This window comes from Zonotrichia leucophrys, chromosome 5 (assembly GCF_028769735.1).
Source record: "Zonotrichia leucophrys gambelii isolate GWCS_2022_RI chromosome 5, RI_Zleu_2.0, whole genome shotgun sequence".
Classification (NCBI taxonomy): domain Eukaryota; kingdom Metazoa; phylum Chordata; class Aves; order Passeriformes; family Passerellidae; genus Zonotrichia; species Zonotrichia leucophrys.
The window spans coordinates 11,315,163-11,334,883 of record NC_088175.1 but is presented as its reverse complement, the minus strand read 5'-3'; the positions used below and the strand labels follow the sequence as shown (position 1 = coordinate 11,334,883).

Here is a 19,721-nt window from a genome sequence, read left to right as displayed (position 1 = left end):
GTCAAGGAAAAGGCCAAAAAGCACAAAAATAATTTACTGCGTCCAGTTGTAAAAAACTTTTTTGGTCTTCTGTTTTCAGGTGAAAGCAAACCTCATTTCCCTTGCTGAGAGGGGGTGATGACAAAAAACCATTACAGAAATCACTGCAGTTTAAAACCTCCTGGCCCCATTGAAGTGAGGGAGCTCAGAAGAAGATCCATGGAGGCCAGTGACTGGTTGCTCACAGAAGCTGGAATGCTCGTCTTCCATCAAAAACTGCTTGGTTCAAAAGGAGAACACACACTGACCTCCAAACTGGAGCTTTGGGCACATCCCCCTGGGAAAGGTAAGGTACTTAAAGCCATTCAAGAAATGACATAACTAGAAACAGAAGTTATCAGCCCACTCTACCCTAATTTTAACACTTTAACCCAGCTGCAGGTTGTTCAGCTCCTTTCGCATGCAAACACACCAGAATGCAGCACTCTTAAGGTGTAGGAAATGAGGGAAAACCAACCTGCTGCCCACATTCCCAGCCTTCCCTGTGCTGCAGCACTGGCTCCTCAGCCTTGCAGCCAGAATTACTGGCAGGTAAATGTGCCACAGCCCTGGCTGATATCAATAGGGGCTGTAGGGAAGGAGTAAGGATGAACTCTCACTGCAAAGGTGAGGATTTGCATGTTTAATCTCTGTTTGGTTACATACAAAAGTATTCAGAGAGGAGAGAACACACAGCCCTTGAGAGACTGCTCTGCCAAACAGGCTGAAATGGGTTACACCTTGGTACCACTCAATGATACAGCTAAGGGGGTGGGTGCAGGTGTCACAAACCAGTGCTTTACAAGGAAGTTTAACAGCTGAAAACTGCAGGTTATTTATTCTTGGCAATATTTTCTTCAGAGACTATTTTCAAGAATCCTGAGTCAGCACCAATAACTGTAGATACAAATATTTGTTTGTGGGACAGTATCTTTGCTGTGCTATTTACCTGTACTTCCCAAGCCCAAAAGTTTGTATGTGTATGACTAAGGCTGCCTTCCATGGTGACCAAATACCCACTTGCCTAAAGTATTTTGTTGTCACTATTGCTTTAACTCTTAGGTCTATAAAAACTAGATTGTACAGTAGCAAGGAATTTAAGGGTGAGGGGTTAATTATTTCACTGCAGCTCAAGGATTTAACTTCACATTAAAACCACGTGCATTTTATCCAAGTGACATAATGAAAAGTGCGTAGGAGATGGAAGGTGCAGTCATACAAGCAGGCAAGGATTTATTAAACTAGTTCTTCTAGATCTTAGAAAACCTCACTAAACACTTCTCAGCCAAAACTTGGCTGGAACTGGCTGTTCCTTTGCTTAAACTGACATGGTGATCCCATGAGTGACAAGGATTTTCATTAGCAGGCAGATGGAGGATGTGTTTGAGTACTGGATTTTAGGAGGCCTTGATGAGGATTTTGGGATGGTATGGTGACTGACCTGTGCCAGAGCCCAAGAAAGGAGGAATAAAAGAGGCTAGAAAGAGTAAAAATGGGAGTGCAAAAGTGCTGTTAAAGATCAGCAGCCAGCTGCCTTTCAGAGCAGTCCTTACAAACTGGCACAGACTATAAACATCATTGTGAAAGAGCTGAGATCACACTTGCTGTCCTAATGAGTAACTGGCGTGAGAAAGTGTTCACCTGTATGAGACAGGGAACTGCTCTCTGACTTCCTGGAAAAAACCACGTAGGCTCATTTTTTCCATCACTGATTTGGTTATGTGCAGGCTGACACCAAGGACAGGTTAACAACATTCAGCAGTGTTTGCAGGCCTGAGGAGGAACTGGTGCCACCAAAAACAGAAAGGGAGGAGATAGCAGGAGTTCTGGTACACAGAATACAGCCCATGGGATTTCTCAAGGAAATACAATTCAGAGTTTACCCTTAAGGAAGTGCAGCAGGAGGTTAAAGCCCTGCAGGGTGTCAGTTTTACAGCCCAGCAAAACCCCATCTCTCCAGCAGTGCAGTGTCCTTTACCAGCTGGCTGGGTAGCACTGACAGAAGAGTAAGTACAACCCATTTCAGGTTTGTCCACATTCATGAGTCAGCTTTGGAGAGACAATTTCCTTATCCACAGAGCTCTACCCCCTTAGCTGGGAGGACACTGTCAGAACAGATTGGTCTTGCACAAGAGCCACAAAGGGGAGGGGATCACACTATTCAGTCCCCTGTGCAACCCCATGTCAGAGAGACATAGCAGCATGTGCAATGACAACCTAAAAAGCAAATCCTAAACAACTAGAGAAAGAAGGATAAAGTTACCCAGGTGTGGAAAACCTGTATTGGGCTATTTCAGCTGTATGCCAACAGCAAAGCCAGAGCAGCTGTGTTTTGTGAAGTGTCCATTCTCTGCCACAGTCAGTGGCAAACCAGCCCCTTGTTGCCTTCACTCATCAGGCCGCTTCAACCAGAGTGGACTGTAGAACCCTAAGCCTTTGATCAAGGGTCACACCTACTTTCTCATTTTCTTTGAGTAGTTCTAGAGAGTTGTTTTCTTCTCTTGAAGAGAAAATTTGTAATTCAGCATTCCTGCACTGGGCCTCTCCTCTTTCAGTTTGCATGTGTGCTCATTTCAGTGCAATTTCTCTTGAGCATGTGATTCAGAATTGATGTGTTTGCAGTGTAGTGAAGGGAAATGACGCGTTCTGGTGGTGCTGGAAATGAGTGGCGGCGCTTCCTTTGAGTGCAGATCAGCTTTCAGAGAGCCTTGTAAATCATCACAAGCCCAGTCAATGACCTACCTCACTTTGCAATGAGTTATTTGAGTGATGAGAATGTGAGAGAGCAACTGCGTGACCTAAGTTCCTTCACTTTCCTTCACAAAGCAAACCAGAGCCAGTTTTGGCTGTCCTTGCAAATTGCTGAAATAAGAACATTCCACCTGCAAAACACAAACCCAAGCAACAAAGTCAAGCCTCATTAGGCACGGGTCATCGAGTATCATGTGGGTGGAAAAGCCTTTGTTGTACTGAAGTCATAAGAAACATAGTGCAGTTGGGAGTGAGAGCTAGCCACTGGTTAATGATTTATATATGAGAAAACCAGTTCAGTCTAAATTATCTTATATTAATGTTGTCATCTTATTGTGAACTTCCCATACCTTCTCATTGATTTCTCATTGTTTAGCTCCTTGCAGTACTGACTCCTTCTTCCTCACAGCACAGCCAACAAACTCCGATCCTTTCCTCAACCCACTCTTTTGTAGTTCTCTTCTTCTTGTTGGACACAGCTGTGGCCTATTAAGGGCAGGCCTGTTCCTAATCTTTAGTGATTAGTGCAGCTGCAACTCCTCAGGTGTTGATAAAGCATGGCTAGGGCTTGAGGGGAACTGGGCAGGGGAGCCATCCCCACCCTCAGAAGCAGTGACCTTCTCCATCCTTCAGTGAAATTGCAGGGGGAAGAAATGCCTCAGATACGTCAATACTACAGATAAAGTAGTATTACACAAAATGTTCATTTGAGCCTTATCACACATAAACCCATCAGGAAATGAAGGTAAAATACACACAGGTACCTCCAGTTATGGACAACTGTACAACATAAAAACTGTGAAAGAAAATTAGCCTCTGGAAAATTAATTGTATTTTGCTTTGAAGTTTTCTCTACTATTCCCTGTATGTTACTAGTGTTTATGACCAGTAGGTGTACCAGTATCACTGATCCTCATTCACCTTGCTTTCCAAACAGGCTACGTAATTCTGTCATGCCTACTTGCAGATGTCTTGTATGAACACCTCTAAACCAGTTAATGATCAAAATAAACTAGAATTAAATTATAATTTTTGTTAACAGCTTTTTTTTTTTTTTTAGAAAAAACCCTTTAAAATAGTCCCTATTGGTGTGTTCAATGCAAATTGTTCATGAGCTGGAGAACAATACAAGCCTTAAAAGCTCATTTTCTGCTAGAAATGAAGTAATGGTTATAGGCTAAAGGGACAGGATGAGGGGCATTGAAACTATCTTTTTAAAATTACAGTAAAAAATTATTCTCAAAAAAAAAAAAAAAAAGGAAAGAACACTTCAAAATATAAGATGTTTATTAATCCAGACAGGTTGCAAGTCAGAGTTAGGGAAACGACTGTTTCAGCAACAACACTAAGGAGCATCCTTTGAGCTGGGCAGTGAGTCCTTCTCCTTCCATCTCTACTGGCTGCAGGAATAAGTTGATACTAAATAATAATAAACTCTTGGAATAAGGTGATACTAAATGTGCTACACCTAAAATTGTACTTAGAGGTTTCTGGTATCCAGTGCATCTCATTGGGTGACAGATTGGCCAGGGCATCATTTTTTTGTCACCTGATTCTGCATTCAAACACATGAATGCTGCCATCCTCCCCCATGCCTTGCCACCCCTTTTAATTGAATTCTTTATTCCTTTATTTTTTATTGAAGTGACTGTTTGTACTTCCCAAGCAGAGCTAAAATGCTTCATACAGCAAGAGAGATCTGTCTCAGAGATCCTGCACACCGAGAACATTCTTTAGGATTTTTACATTATCTTAGTGTGGCTCCCCCTTGCCTCTGGCCATGCCTGCCTCTTTCTTGGCTCGACCATCAAACAGCCATTGTGTCTGGATCCTGATATGGATCAACTATGCTTAATCCTGCTGTGGGAGACAAGGTCAAGGAGTGAATTCTTCCTTTTACAGATGTTGTCTGGGATGTCTTAATTTCAGAGCTATTTATAGGCTGCATGGGTACTTATGTTTCTAAGGAGATAATCTCCTTTTTAATATTTTGTGTTTCTGGTCAAATATTTTTGTCCATGTCAATGACTTCATAACCAAAGCACTGAAGGTTAACTAATCAGCAAGCTCTTTTTTATTAACTTTCTGGTTCAATTGTAATGGTATCCCTCTGTAATTCTCCTGTATCCATGGGTGTGACTACACTGCTGTGAAACAAATGCTGTCACACCACTGTTAACTTGCACCAAATCAGGCTGGGTAATTCCAAGTGAGCACAATCCTGAGGAAAGGCAGAGGGATACACTAGAGCTTCCTGCCTGTATTATGTGTGTGGTAGGTAACAGTTCGGTCCTTTTAATTTTGGTAATTTTAAATGTTGCATTTATACAGATGTATAAATGCAGTGAGAAATTTTATAGACATTATGATGTAAATCTGCACTTGATATAATTCAGAAGTCAGTGCACTTACTTCTCCTTCAGCTCTATGTCTCTATGAGCTTTGTTTGTTCCTCACTGACCTGGTGTGTAGACTTGGGCCAGCAGGTTTCTGGTCACTGTAGGAGCCCAGGGATCTCTGTGGAGCAGCTGCTGTTGTTTGGGAAGCAGTCAGTTTTTCTGTCCCCCTGCTCTGCTTGAATGGCATCAGATGTCAGGGTCCAAAGGAATATTTTTAAATGATGAATTATATTCCAATATTCCTGGGGATACTGATTTTAATAACAAATCTGTGTCATCTTGGCAGGCCTTCTTCCCCTTTGTTTGCATTTCACATAATCTACAAAGCAAGTTTACTGACCGAAATGTTTCTGAAAAACAGGAATTTCTCATGAAGACTGGGGAACTCTGGTCCTGGATTTTTGAATTGTGTTTGCATTATATGTAGGCAGCCAAGAAACACCATGCTTTGAAGATTTTTGTCAAAAACTAACCTTTGTAGCTATGGTTCCACATGTTGGTTGGAGAACACATGCAGAAAGTTGCTGATGAACAATCTCCAGACTAAGGTCCCAGTTTGGACAAATGCATGCATGGAGCACTCTCAAGGAAGTCAACAAAATCCCTCAAAGGTTACAGAGAGGAACAATTCCTATCAATGATGTGGCTATGCAGAGGCTTGGGTTTTGTGCAGAGGCTTGGGTTTTATGCAGAGCTTCATGTTTTAACAAAACAGAATCTAGTGCCTGGGCTGGCCTTTGAATAGCAGGAGTGAGGAATCATTCATGGAAATGCATCAACGAATGTCTTGAAATACCAGCAGAGATTTTGAAGGTTAAAGGTTATCTCAGGAAATGACAAAGAACCCAAAGATAGTGCCCACAAATACAGAGATACTGCAATCATACTATTATTTATTCACAGGAAGGAGGCTTTCAGCTCTACTCTAAAAATAATACATATCTGCTTACATTCATACCACTGACACTGAGATTTGAGACTTAAAATAAAACTGGGCTAAATCCAGACTTGAGGTGAGTTTAGTGATCACTGACTTCAGCACAGTGATGAGCACGTTGAACTCTCTCTGACTTGCTACATACTCTGTTTGCAAATTGGAAAAACCTCATCCAAGGTTTGTAAAGCCTAAGGGTGTATTCCATAAGCATGTCCTTATCAGACTTCTTAAAACACCCTGAGACTATCAAGCCAACACAGTAACGGATGCCATTTCCAGAGAAAATCCGTACTTAGAAGAGCATCACCTTCAAAACTGAGGAGTTGTGGGGTTTTTAAAATCCTGTTCATAAAGCCAGGCTCTACCAGCAGGCTGGGCAATCCCTTCAGCCATTCCCAGCTCATACTTTGCTGTAAGAGTGCTTAGAACATGGCAGTGCCTGCATCTCCAGTGAAACACATGGAAAGCTTGACCAGGTGGTGGCTGCAGAATAACATGGTAGGAAAATAATGGATCCTCCCTGGGTATGAGCAGAGTACTTGAGGTCAGTCAGGCGCTAGAAAAGGCAAATAGCCTACAACTGATCTCCAAAAAGCAAGTGTCAAGTGCCAGAGAAGAAGTGGAGTTCACTCAGCATGTGCTTGCAGGGCATGAGCATAATGAGATCATTTGTCCAGGACAAACCAGAAAGGGAAAATGAGTGACCTCAGGGATATGGGAAAGGGATTTGGAAGAGATTGAATATTTCAGGAGTTAGTAATTCCTGTAGTGTTTCCTACAAGTCCCTTTTTTACTCAGATACATTCCTCAATTCTTTCAGTGAGGTTACTGCATCATTATTTACCTCCTGGTGTAAAAGCTGTACCCAAACTCTCCCTCGTGTGGCTTCACCAGTATTTGTTGAGTTACGCAGGGGGATCAGTTTGCAAACCACTAGAGGGATCTCAGAAGCTTGAGCTAAGAATGGGAATAGGTGAGATTTCCACAGCTGATGTGCACAGTCAAAAACTCCAGTTACACTCTGCACTGACACAGGTGAGGACAGGGCCAGGTGCAGAGGGCAGGCAGCTGTCACAGACATCCCCACACAAATGCCTCTGGACCATGTGGCACTGACCCTTTGGCACATGTCACCTTTCTGAGGCAGGCTTTCTGCAGAGTCTCCAAAATTCTAATTATGGCCATCATCCTCAGTCTTCATGCATGGCACCTGCTTTGGGGTTGAGCTATTCAAAATTGGTTCAAAGACTTACAACAACAAAATGTAATGGGTGTAAAGCACTTGTCTGGACTTGTGTCAGATGAGGAAACAGAATTTGCTTGTGCCATGTTGCCTTAGAGCTCTCTGACTTCCCCATGCAGAGCCACACCACCACTTCTGTAGCTTCTGTAAATTCTCCTGTATACAGATACATGTACAGTGCTTTACACAAACACAGGGAAGATTCCAAGGCTGCTTCTTATCTTTTCATTGAAAAGCATCAGCCATGCAGATTGACACCACCTGAGGGGTTTGTCCATAGAGGATAGAGATTTATTTTGACAATAGTGCTTGTCAGGATTGAATAACATTAGGGCATACTTTTATTCCTTTTTTTTTTTTTTAACATCTTTATGATATTTCCCTTATGCTCCAATACAGCTGCATGCTGTGGAAGATATTCAGTAGCATATTATGTGAATAAGCCAGACTGGAGAACTTGCATGACCACAAATTGTACTGATTGTATTGTTCTGCCAGCTCTAGGCAGAGAAAAATTATTATACAAGTTCTGCTGATGCTGATACCATGTTTATGAGACAATAAAAGTTGGCTCTTCTGAAGGCTAAGTAAAAAAAAAAAAAGTAAATATGAATACAGGACTCCAACTGAAGAGGAGAGAGCTTGTATGAATGGCCCTGGATACGACACAGTGGTGGTGAGTGACCAGGTTCTCAAAAGAAGTTGAGTTTTTTAAACAAAGTTATTGTAGTCAGTGAAAATCATCAGTTGAAAAGCGATTCTGTGAGATCCAGGAAACTCTTGGGTGAAATAACATTTTGTTGTCTGTGTCAAAAAAGTCAATTCCTTAAAAATATCTCAAAGTCAAATAAGCAGATGATTGGATTCATTCTACTCCCTCTGGCACCTAACCCAACTAGCATGAACCAGTTTTTTTTCATTTATCAAAACAGCTTCTCCTTCCCAATTACTGTGATCTGTATCAAAGATTACTGCCATATCTGCTGTGTTTTACCTTTATTCCAGTTATTGCATTGCTAATAGGTGCTGTACACACAGTGGAGGGCAGTTTTCCCACTAAGAACCTGTTCAAGCAGACACGGCAGCTGACTGGCAGGAGAGGCAGAGCTGTCCCTTCCCTGCCAGCCTGAGCAAGCAGAGCCAGAGGGAGCCCCACACACCCAGAGCAGGGTCTGTGCTCTCCCTTGGTGCTGCTCACAACGCTGGCCGTTAACCATACGGCAAAACTCTTCATGGTAGAAAATCATCAGCAGTGGATTAGAATAAAGAATCATTTTCTGAACAGACCTGGAATTCTGTCTACTTTGAGTAGTCCTGGCCTCAAAGAGGAACATGAATATATGAAACAGTTGCATGTTTACATTTTTAGCTTTCATGCTGTAAAAGCCTGACATGCGTAGTCTGCTTTTTTTATTTGGTGAGAATTGCTGTAATATTTGAGTCTGCAGTGGTCTATTGAAAACAGACCCCTGACTAGGAAATAGAGAGTTTAGATGTTATAAACTGCTAGTAATTTATTATTTTGAGATTGGCATATATTTTGGCAAAGTTTAAGTTGGCTGGAGTGATAGTGAGTGATGAAAGATGTTATGGCGGTTGAGAAGTGGCTGAATTCCTTTGTTTCCAGACTTTTCACTTTTTTTTAAGGCGCAGAATGTTTATATAGAAAGTGTAATATTGTTTTATGAGTATTTGCTGGACCCTGCTAAAACCAAGCACTCAAGCTTTACTCTTTTAACAAAGTGTTTTGTTATGGAATTCCTCTGGGTTTTGATGTTTCTAAATTAGGGTTAAATCAGGTTGGTATGTGGGGGCCATGGGAGAGCAGGCCAGAAGTGACAAACTGTCTGATGTCTAGCAGGGTGTGCTTCCACTCCAGGAGGTGATGTGGTGGCAGGAAAAGAGGACTCCTCAACTGGGCATGAAGGAGCCATAACATAAGGGCACAAAAAGGGGGCAGAGGGGATTTTAAACACGGGGAAAGCTGTCAGCATTTTAAGAGTTGGACATTTTCAGTGCAAGACCCTGCCTGCCCCACGGCTGCTGTCTGGTCCACCAGAGCCTGCATGCTTCCCATGTTTTATTTCCATTGTCTGGAGCAGGAGCACTTTCAGTCCCATGGTTATAAATTATGATTCTTCCTTCCCAGTCATCTCTATTTTTCCCTCCAAGACTGTGGTACTTGATGAGCCATGATACACTCAGGAAACAAATTCTTGTTTCTGATATTTCTCTGCCCATTTCCTCTGCATTTTTCTCCTCCAAGTCGGCTGCTCATAAAACTCATTGGCTTTCTGCCTTCAGCTTGGCTCACTAAACCCTGGAGTCAGTCCCCAGGCTTTTTGTTTTTACAATAAAGGACAGAGCTCTGAGCCACAGCATCCTGGGATGTTGTAGCAGCAGAGAGAAAACCTTTAAACCATTAAGAAACGGAAGCTGCTAAACTCAGTGTTTCATTGCTGAGAGCATCAGGGCTTCCTTCAAGCTGAGTACAAGGAAAAAGAGCAGAGTTTCTACTAATTCACAAATCTTACTAGGAACAAGAGTCAGTTTTCTGATTGTGTCATGCAGTCTATGTTGTAATAACTTTCCAAGTCTGTATTCTCCCATTTAATACTCCACTTTAATGAAGACCTCACATTGCTACTCTGCTCTGAGTTGCTCACATTTTAATCTTTGTAAACATCTCCCAAGTAGCACTGAGCACTTCCAGTTCTCAAAAGACAAGCAAAGGCTATCCTTCCTGTCCTAGCAATGCTAGAGAGCCAAAAAGCCAGTAAAGAAAAGCAAAGTAAAAGACCTTGTTTCAAACAGATTCAAGAACAAGGAATATAAACTCTCATCCCTATTAAAATAAAAGACCAAAGTGCCAGTGGCTTCAACACACATTATACCTTCCAACTATACAATTTTTAATTTTTTTTCAAACTATTAAACATATGTATAGATTTAGCTTAGCACTGAGAGGCCTCAGCTGGAATTCTTTTCACAGTTTTGGGCACTGTGCTTCAAAAAAGATGTGAACCAACTGGAGAGAATCCAGATGAGAGCAACAAGAATGATCAAAGGCCCAGAAAATGTGATGTATGAGGAAAGACCAAAAGAATTGGATTTGTTTAGACTAGAGAAGAACAGTCTGAGGGGAGACATGACAACAGTCTTCAGACATGTTAGACTGCTGCAAAGGGGAAGATAAACTGTTCTCAATTTCTACTGGAAGTAGGCTAAAAAGCAACAGATTACAGTGGAGATTCAGATTAGACTTTAGAAGAAGATTACAATGGAGATTCAGATTAGACTTTAGAAGAAACTTTTTTTTTTTTTGGCTACAGCAGTTATACCTGAGAAGACAATGCCCATGAAAACTGTGGGAGCCCTCTGTTTGAGATTGGGGCACTGGTATACTCTGGTCTGCATGAATAAGACTGCTCCTAGTCCTTTTCAGCTTTTTTCCCTCCATGTTAGAAGTGTAGGAGAGAGATTGCAAGTGGAAAAAAAATATTTTCTGAAGGAATACGGACAGGTCTGACCTGAGTGGTCTTTGAACAGGAGATTAATTGCAGCCATACCTACAGAGTTAGTATTACTACCTTGTAGCCATTACACACTGTTTGCATCTATCACACTCAGGAAAACAGGGAAAAATAAAATTCTGATCCTTATCTGCTCTAAAGTCTCTACTTATGCTGGATACTATTCTGGCAGTGGAGGCCTGTGTCAAAAATCCTGAGTGTAAATAAGCATAAAATCCTAAATGTTGTAAAGCACACCATCCAGTGATAGATTTCTATGAACTCTGTTATATAGAAAGATTTAATACAGAAAGGAACCCAAACATGTGACATTTTGTCAGAAAGCAAAAGATTACATAGTACAACATGTTTTTTGGAATGAATTTACAATTAATTTTAACTATAAAATAGAATGAAAAAAACCAGGTGAAACTAAGACAAATGCAGGGTGAATTGAAACAAAGTGCCTGACTGATAATTCCAGAGATAATTGGGAATGCAAACTGGGACTCCTGAGGTCCCTTTTTTCAATAGGTGGGTTTTTTGTTTCTGTTTCTGCTTGTTTTTCTGCTTTTCATTTATAATGAAAAAAAATTTTTAAAAGGCAAGATTGCAAAAGCCAGCTTTTCCCTCAGTTTTTTTGGTGCTTTCTGCTAAGCAGCCTTGGAGCTACAAAGGTTCACAGTCTTTCACATAGACTCATGCCCTAGAAGTGTTTACAGTGAGAAGAAGAGTCCTTAAAATACATGACCACACAGACAATCATATGGGATCTTCAGTTGTTTGCATCCTGCTCTGGACTGAGCATGAAGAGGCCTCTAGACACACATAGGTCACGGCTCTGTGGAAATGGTGATTTGGTCTGGAGCTTCTATAGTACTGGCTTTTCAGGAGAGAGTTGTGCAGAGGAGGAACTGTCTCTTTGGGCTGTGTTTCCAGGGCACAGACTGGAGGTTTAGAAGGAGTACTGTGACACAAATATCCTCAGCCGGATGACAGAGCTGCCTCTGAAGTTGATGACGGTGTTTACAGTGATCATTTCCAAGTCCAGCTCGATCGTGCGCGGCCCCTTCACGGGCCGGGTCATCACCAGGGTGGCACTGATGGGTCCTGTTTGCTGTGCAGGAAACAAGAGAAAGCAGGTGAGATTGCCAAAACTAGTTCTTCTAAACCACTGTCCCACTAGTCTTCAAGCAGCTAAAATAGGTGTTTTCTGTTTCATTGTTTGAAACCACTGCAACTGAAGGGACAGAGTTTCATTGCAGCATTTGCCTTATTTTCAGTGTGAACTGTCACCTTCTACAGTTTGTAAAGCCTTTGGGAGCCCTGCACATTAAAGGAGCTATTGAACATAGACACTTGCTATTGCCCAAAAGAGAAAAAAAATGAAAACATGGATTTAGGGTATAAACAAATAATGATAAATGTTTGTTTGTTTCTTTCTTTCTTTCTTGCTTGCTTGCTTTCTTTGTAGTACTCTTTAGTTTGATGTAAAGTTACTGTGAAGAAGCAGAGACCCAGAAGGGCTTTTTTTAAAGAACCTGGAGAACAGGTGTTCCCATGTGAATGGGGTCTGGGTTTGTGGTACATTGTGTGTGTTAATGGTACAAACCTTACACTTTGAATATGCAATGGCACTTCAGAAAACAAGGCCTTTATTAAATGGAAGCAGACCTTGGTGATGTCTGACCAGAAGAGTGGATTATGTGCATTTAAAAATCAGATCTGCTAATGTTAAAACCAACTGCAGTTTGTTTTCCATCAGGAGCTTACATAGGCACAGTGGGTCCTTCTTTACCTGTCCATTTTTACCTCAGGACTGGGTGTTTGTTACCTTTGATCAGAGAAGGCTGACACAGCCATGAGGAGGTGCTGGTCTGTGCCAGGCTGGGTCCTGGTGCCTCAGCAAGGGCACAGTGTCCCTCTCATGCCCTCCCCCTGCCCAGGGAATGGCTGTGTGGAGAATCACTGGAACAGCAGCTTGGGCAATGGGAGTGGGTGCTGGGGCCTCAGCACCTGCTAGACTGGCCCAGATGAGGGGATCAGTGGTGGCTTTGCAACAGAAAAGCTCTTGTGAGATGTAAATCATTATAACGGGACTGCTTTGTCAGTTCAGGATTTTGAAACATTTTAATTTTCTTACAGTGGGAATCTGAGGCTCTTGTGAGAAATATGTCCTGGAATCTATCCCACTACCCCTGTCCATGAGGGATGGGAACCTTCAGTAGCCACAGAACAGGACTTAATGTGAATGTCAGAGCCAGGTTTTGCCTGGAGCTGAAAATCAACCTCCTGAGAGTCACCGTCCCTTGTGGATGTGCCCCATTCTCTGCAGACACCCCTGTAATCTCTACATGTTGGTGGTGTGGCAAAGATGACTGGGGAACACAGAGATCTTCTGAGAAAAACAAATTAAAAAACCTCAGGTAATTACATTTTCTGTAACAGTGTCTATAAAAAATGTATGTTCTCAGTGGAAAAAATTCATAACAAATGAAAGCAAAGAACCCAGAAAGTAAATTGTTGGCATAAAGGGTTTTTTGCTTACTTTTTTGGTTTTCATGTTTTTCAATTTCCAATGAAAAGGTTTAATAAAACAGAAAAGAAACATTGAGTCTTTTGGTGACAGTTTTGATTGTCCATCAAATAAAAAAGAGTTTGGCACAATAGTTTCTCTTGAGCTTGGGAAACCTGAGCTATTCTTAGACATGGGTACAGCTCTGGGCTTTCCTAAACCTGCTGTCTCATAGGAGAGGCATGTTTGCTTTGGGTAGGTTATTCTCCAGAGAGATCCAGCAGTTCCTGCACATCAGCACACTGCTGTGCACATCTGTGTGTAAAAAAATGCCTCATACTGAAGGTTTAAGTGGCAGTCACGAGAAGCTCAGTTGTGCCACCAGGACATGCCAACAACAAGATGCTCCATGTCTCCCCCAGGGAGCACTGGACTTACCCGCATGTAGAATTCCCTGCCCTCGTTCCCTGACTTGATTTGGAAGATGTAATAGGCTCCAGGGTAGCGAGTTGTTGCTTGCATCTGAAAAATATCCGAAGGCACAGACCTCCCAGACACCATATCCATCACTCTGTACAGGATGGTGAAGGGCTGATCTCGGCACCCAGGGTTTTCAGCTGGACACATGCAGCGGCTGGTGGTCAGAGACAGGATTGTCAGAGATAGAATTGCCAGCAGGGGTTACAAATTGCTGTAATATTTGATTATTTATATAAATAAATGTGCATAAATAAATAAACAAACAAATAATGTTGTTAACCAGCTAAAAGAATCAATGAAACTTGTAATGCATTTTCTCACTTTTAGCATTTTCTGTGTTGCTGTTCTGGCTTACGTCCTGCCTCCTTTTTCTTGTCTTCTTGGCAAAAATAATTTGCCATTCTCCTTAGATCACTCAAAAATGTGAACTTTCTTTGAAGCAGCTCTGCAGGTGTGGAATACTCTGTACATGTTCATTCTGTTAGTAATTTATACTGAACTGTCCCCAGAATATTATTAGATAATTTCACTGGTAGTACTGCATAAACAGTAGTGATTTTTGTTTCATTATATTTTGGGCACTACATGAAAACACACAGTTGACATCCTGGATCAAGCCAAAGCTCTAACATCAAATGCACAGCCTTAAGGAAGAAGAGGATATGACAAGCATACAACATTTCCACCAACAGTCTCCAATTGTTTGTGACTCAGGGAACCCCTGAAACAAAATTTTCTTCTTTCTATTCATCAGCTATCAATGCATTTCTTATCATCAGCTTTTCCAGCTTCCCACATGAATGTTTGGCATGCACAGCCCCCTGTGGCCAGGAGCCCCACAGCCCCTTTCATCTCTCTTTGCATGGCCTCTTTCTGACTTTAGCTGGTGCTCCCAGCTGCTCACCTGAAAGGAGAGCAGCCAGTCAATCCCTGCTCATCCTCCCCACCCATCTCAGGGCTTCATATCTGACCCTGTTCATGGCTGAACTGCTCTACTTTGGCTGTTACTCACAAGGAAGTTATTCCGTACTTTTGATCATCTCATTACTTCCTATGAACCTTTATCCAGTTGTATTTCTTTGACAGGAGGGAAAGGAACTGCACAGTCTTAAAGATGTGGTACACAATAGTATGTGCTTCAAGGATATTCTCTACCTGTTAACATTTGGAACTCAGATTGCTTTTCTGACCTCTAGTGAGTACTGCAGATCATGGAACAAGAACCCTCAAATCTCACTTTACATGGATTATGATCAGATCAGTGGTCCTTATTTAATTTGTGAATTTGGGATTTTCTTTTTACTTTAAATTCATCTACACTGAATTTAATTTGCCATTTTCATTGCACAGTCATTGAGGCTTATTCTGTAGTATTTTTCTACCCACTTTTATCTGCTGTCTTCACATATTGTTGCAGACTTTGCCCAGCTCATGGTTTATTCTTTTCCCCAGGTTGTTTATGATGGACCAAGTAGGTCCAGCTCAGAAATTTCCTCTGCAGAAATACATGAAAGTTGACAATTTAACACTATCCTCTGTTTAATTTTTATCTTTCAGCTTTTTATTCTTCTGTTCCAGGGACTTTTCTCTGTTACTTATGACTGCTTAACTTCCATGATAACTATGTGAGGGTCTTTTCAGAAGCCTTTGGAAATGCAAACAGACTGCATCAGTTCCTGTGCCCTAGCCATATGCTGCTGATTTCTTCAGAGAACTCTAAGGAAGTTGTAAAGCAGGATATCTCTTTATAAAAGTAATGTTGGGAGAATTTACTGGGCAAGGGTGTTTTAACTATTTTTTCTATTTTTTCTATAACCTCTACTGCTGACATCAATTTCAGACAGTGCATCTGGCATGTCCCCCATCAAGAGGCTCCTGGCATTATGATCACCCAATTCCTTCCACAGAAAACACAGATGCCAGGAATTCACTTGGCAATTTTACACTGACCACTTCTGGACATATGTCACTAATTAAGAGCAGGCCCATCTAGAGATGAACCAAAGCCACCAAACACAAAGCTCAGAGATTGTGTTCTGATGCAAGCTGCTCTGCAAGGACTCTGTAGCTGGGCTCTCGGAATTTAGATACAGAGGATTCAGTTATTTCAAATTCCAGTTTAAGACTCTATCACCAAGGGAGGAGAACCCAGAACTAGACAAACACTATGTGTCCACTCTTCAGCTGCCCTAGTTCAGAAAACAATGCAAATACAGTCATAAATTCTAAAGGAAAGAAGCTAATTGCTAATCTCTTGACTTTCTATAAAATGTATTAGGCTACTAAGCAATTCCAGGTTATTTGGTTTAGTGCAAACATTGTGGATGAAATAATGTGGACTGCAGTATATTGATATCTGTCTGGAATTGAAATATTTTGAGCCCCAGCAAATACATACAGATGTGAAAGAAACAGTCTATTTTAAGAAATTTAAGGTTTATTGTTTGCTTGCTCAAATGTTTCCCAGTTGAGACAGTACTAACAACTTCATCCAGACATACCCAATTTCTGGGCAAGGTCAGTGAACTTTAGTTTGTAAACTATTCAGAACTTTTAACCTTTAAGCAATAAGAAACTCCAAATGTCATCTAATATTTTAAAGTACTTCCTAGGCATAAACTAGTCACCATTTGCAGGAAATATTCCTAGTAATAAACAGGCTGCATTTGAGCATATATGAAGTCAGTAATGTAAGTAAATGTTTCTTATTACATCACAAGCCTTGCTGTTTTCTAACTAACTGATAGCTATTTTTCCAGTCTAACTTCACATACATCTGACTTACAGACAGAGTTCATGGCTGTAGTGTAAAATTACAGCTTCTTTGGTTTACCTTAGATACAGCTTTCACAGACAGAATTTGCTTTTGTGGCTGTGGGTATGTTACTCACTTCTCATTAATCTGGAGATAAGGCTCCTCACATCGTACTGGATCTAAACATTTATATTCTCCTGGGATATTGAAACATGTTTGCTGTGAAGTGCAGGTGAAGTTTCTGATTTCACATTCATTGATATCTAAAACACAAGGAATGAGAGAATGGCTGAAACAGGGAAATATGTACAAGATACCATTCCTACAAACTGATTTCCATCCCAAAGAATTACCCCAAAATTCATAAAACTCTTGCACTGTGAGAGGTGGCCTTTTTGTAACTGTCCCCTCTTTTAAGATCAGTTTTTACTCCATTCACTTCTGCTAATTAGAGTGCTCCCACATGCTGAATGCTGGGAAAAAAAAAAAAAAGGGAATTGGCTGCTCAAACTCTCCAACCTTAGAGAAGGGGAAAAGTAGAGATGTACAGCAGAGGGGAGAGCATTTGAGGTCTTTCCTGTGTAGCTGTTTCCTAGCCAGTAAAGTCTTACTTAAAACAACACACCAGTTCACCTCAGCAGGAATATTCACGTGCTGACATCCTTACCAGAAGGGCATAATTGGCCCCCACGAGTATTTCACTGTGCAATGCCAAGACCAAGTTCTTGAAAACCTCTTTCTAGACACAGGATCTACTTTCTGGTCCCCATGGGTTTAATCAGTGCAGAAATGTTACCTTGGCAGCTTCTACTGTCATCAAGCAAGTTATATCCTGAAGGACAGGTACAGTAGTAAGAACCAGGCCCGTTCACACATTCGTGCTGGCAGAGGAACTCTGAGAAGCTGCACTCATCCATGTCTGCGGTGGGAAAACAAAAACCAAAGTTTAGTGTCCTTGGCTTTACTGTCAAAAGAGCAGTCCTGCAGGCAGGTGGCCACCCAGACTGCCTGCCCATTACCTCAGCTGGAGGCTGGCACTCTCCAGCTCCCTAGAGCTCTGCAGCAACCTGACAAAATGCTATACAACAAGTTCTTCATTAAACACTTTTTTCCTAAGGAAATCAAAGCTGCTGCTGAACACAATGTATGGCTTTTAATTATTTATTTTTCTTTTCTAATACCTGTCACCACTTGGCCATGTTTTCATTCCTGTTTTACGTCAGAGATAGATACTCTGACAACAAAGCTGCAACTGTAATTTAAAAGGAAAGACCTGGCTGCAGTTTTGTTTTCTTTTTTTTCCCCCTTCTTTTGGAGAACAAGCTTCACGTTCCCAGGATTCCAGCCACATGGGTTCCAGCAGAACTCCTGCAGCCAGCCCTGTCTGTTTCATATCTTTTAGCCTCCAGTCAGTTACTTCCAAGTCATTCCAGCAAGACTCCAAGAGCACATCCCAGCCTGGGTCAGACACACTGCAAGGTCCAGCCCTCTCCCAGATACATGGGAGGCCAGGCAGTCTGTCAAACACTGACTGAAAGCAGAAACTGAGCTCTTTGCCCCTTGCTCTCATGAATTGACCAGTCGTTGTGTTCTGCAGGGCTGTGCTCAAGTGAGAAAGATGAACTTCAGAGCTGCACATGGAGCCATGGCTGACTGAGGGGAAACACACGCAAAGGCACGAGGCCGAGGGAGGCTGCCACTAATCATTTCCTTATTTCCCTGTTCAGGGGAAGAAAGAAACAAAGGCCAGGGCCTCAGCCAGGAACTCCCAAGTTCTTATTCCCTGCTCTGACATGTTGACTCTCCCAGGCAAATCACTTTTACTCTTCAGACTGAATTTCCCTTTCTTCTGAATTGGGCTCAGTCCATTTATTCACTTCTGGTGTTTTGTGCAAATGGATTGGAAAGTATTTGAAGTCCAAATATATCCAAGTGGCTTTAGGGCTGAAATCAGATTCTCAAAAGGGAGATGAAAGGAACTCTACACCTACAGAGTCCTGTTACTGTGTGAGTTTCCCCAGTGAGTTTTCAGAAACAAACACCTTCCTGAAGCTCCATGGACTGAGGGCTGACTCCATAAAGTGGCTGAAATATCAGTCACTTTATATCAGGCGTCCTCTGGCATCCTAGCCCAGACCTCCAGCATGCTGGATTTGTGTAACTGGTGCTTGGCTGCTGTCAGGTCCTGAGGGACTTGGAGCCCCAAGAGCCCTGCATTCCTGCTCTTGGCCCCACAGTGTTCCTAAACACTCCTGGCATTCTCCTGGCTGCCTGTGTGCACACAACAGGGTGGTTGTCATTTCGGAGCACATCTAATGCACTTGGAAGACCTCTGTGATTAGGAAATAATGATGATGTTGGGAAAGCCAGGTTGAAATCTCTGCCTCTCTCCTTAAACTGGGGCAAGAATGCCTTCCAGCTTTGAGGTAAGTTGGCTGCTAGGCCATGGACTAACCCCACTCCTATTGAAATAAATCTGAATCCTGGGTGTCTCTCAAGAGTGTCCCCCTGACCTTTGCAAGCCTCAGATGTCCAGCGATTGCTGTGGAGTGGAAGAAGCTCATCCAGAGAAACTTGACCTGCTTTGTCAAACATCTCTTGCACAAGATTGTCAGGAAAAGATTTTCTCCTGGATGGTGCAAAGGCCCTTTTGCTGGCTCAGCTCTCAGGCATGGATGAGGCTCAAGCACCACCTTATCGGGCATTGAAATGAACTTATCTGGTTCAGACCTCCAGGTAGCTCAGGAGGTGAACACATACAAAACATTCAGGAGTCTAACTTAGAAGAGAAAAATCCATCAGAATGCAAGACACTAAGTTAGGTGTTTAAATCTTAAGATCCTTTAGATATTTAACATTTGTTCTTCCCCTTATAACAAGGAGATTTGCAGGGAAAATATCTTGGGAAACACTAATCGTATACACTGCATATCATATGTCTTCTCTCTCAGAAACAGCATATTACATCTGTTTACTGTAAATTAAAACTCAAGTATTTTCCAGTGCATTTTTCCAAGACATATTGGCTGAATTTTCTAATTTTATCAGGCTGATAGTACAATAAGCAAAGAAATAAGTTTTGCCTTCAATTAAAATAAAATAATACAATAA

General features: G+C 41.8%; 2 protein-coding genes and 1 long non-coding RNA gene across 5 annotated transcripts in view; 1 reads left to right on the top strand and 2 right to left on the bottom strand.

Annotated features, from left to right (window-relative positions):
• Positions 1–3,214, bottom strand: part of TC2N (tandem C2 domains, nuclear) — a 38,830-nt gene extending 35,616 nt beyond the window's left edge. For both annotated transcript variants that reach the window (XM_064714503.1, XM_064714506.1), the window contains exons 1-2: positions 3,120–3,214; positions 2,761–2,900 (exon numbers count right to left, since the gene is read on the bottom strand). The gene's annotated coding sequence lies outside the window, so the exon portion shown is untranslated. The remainder of the gene's footprint in view (positions 1–2,760; positions 2,901–3,119) is intronic.
• Positions 457–13,143, top strand: LOC135448452 (uncharacterized). The gene is made up of 3 exons (XR_010440460.1): positions 457–645; positions 11,800–12,002; positions 13,006–13,143. It is a non-coding gene; the product is annotated as an uncharacterized LOC135448452 (long non-coding RNA).
• Positions 11,816–19,721, bottom strand: part of FBLN5 (fibulin 5) — a 44,660-nt gene continuing 36,754 nt past the window's right edge. For both annotated transcript variants that reach the window (XM_064714507.1, XM_064714508.1), the window contains exons 8-11: positions 17,407–17,529; positions 16,747–16,873; positions 13,814–14,009; positions 11,816–11,977 (exon numbers count right to left, since the gene is read on the bottom strand). In XM_064714507.1, the coding sequence (XP_064570577.1) occupies positions 11,816–11,977; positions 13,814–14,009; positions 16,747–16,873; positions 17,407–17,529 (608 nt within the window). The remainder of the gene's footprint in view (positions 11,978–13,813; positions 14,010–16,746; positions 16,874–17,406; positions 17,530–19,721) is intronic.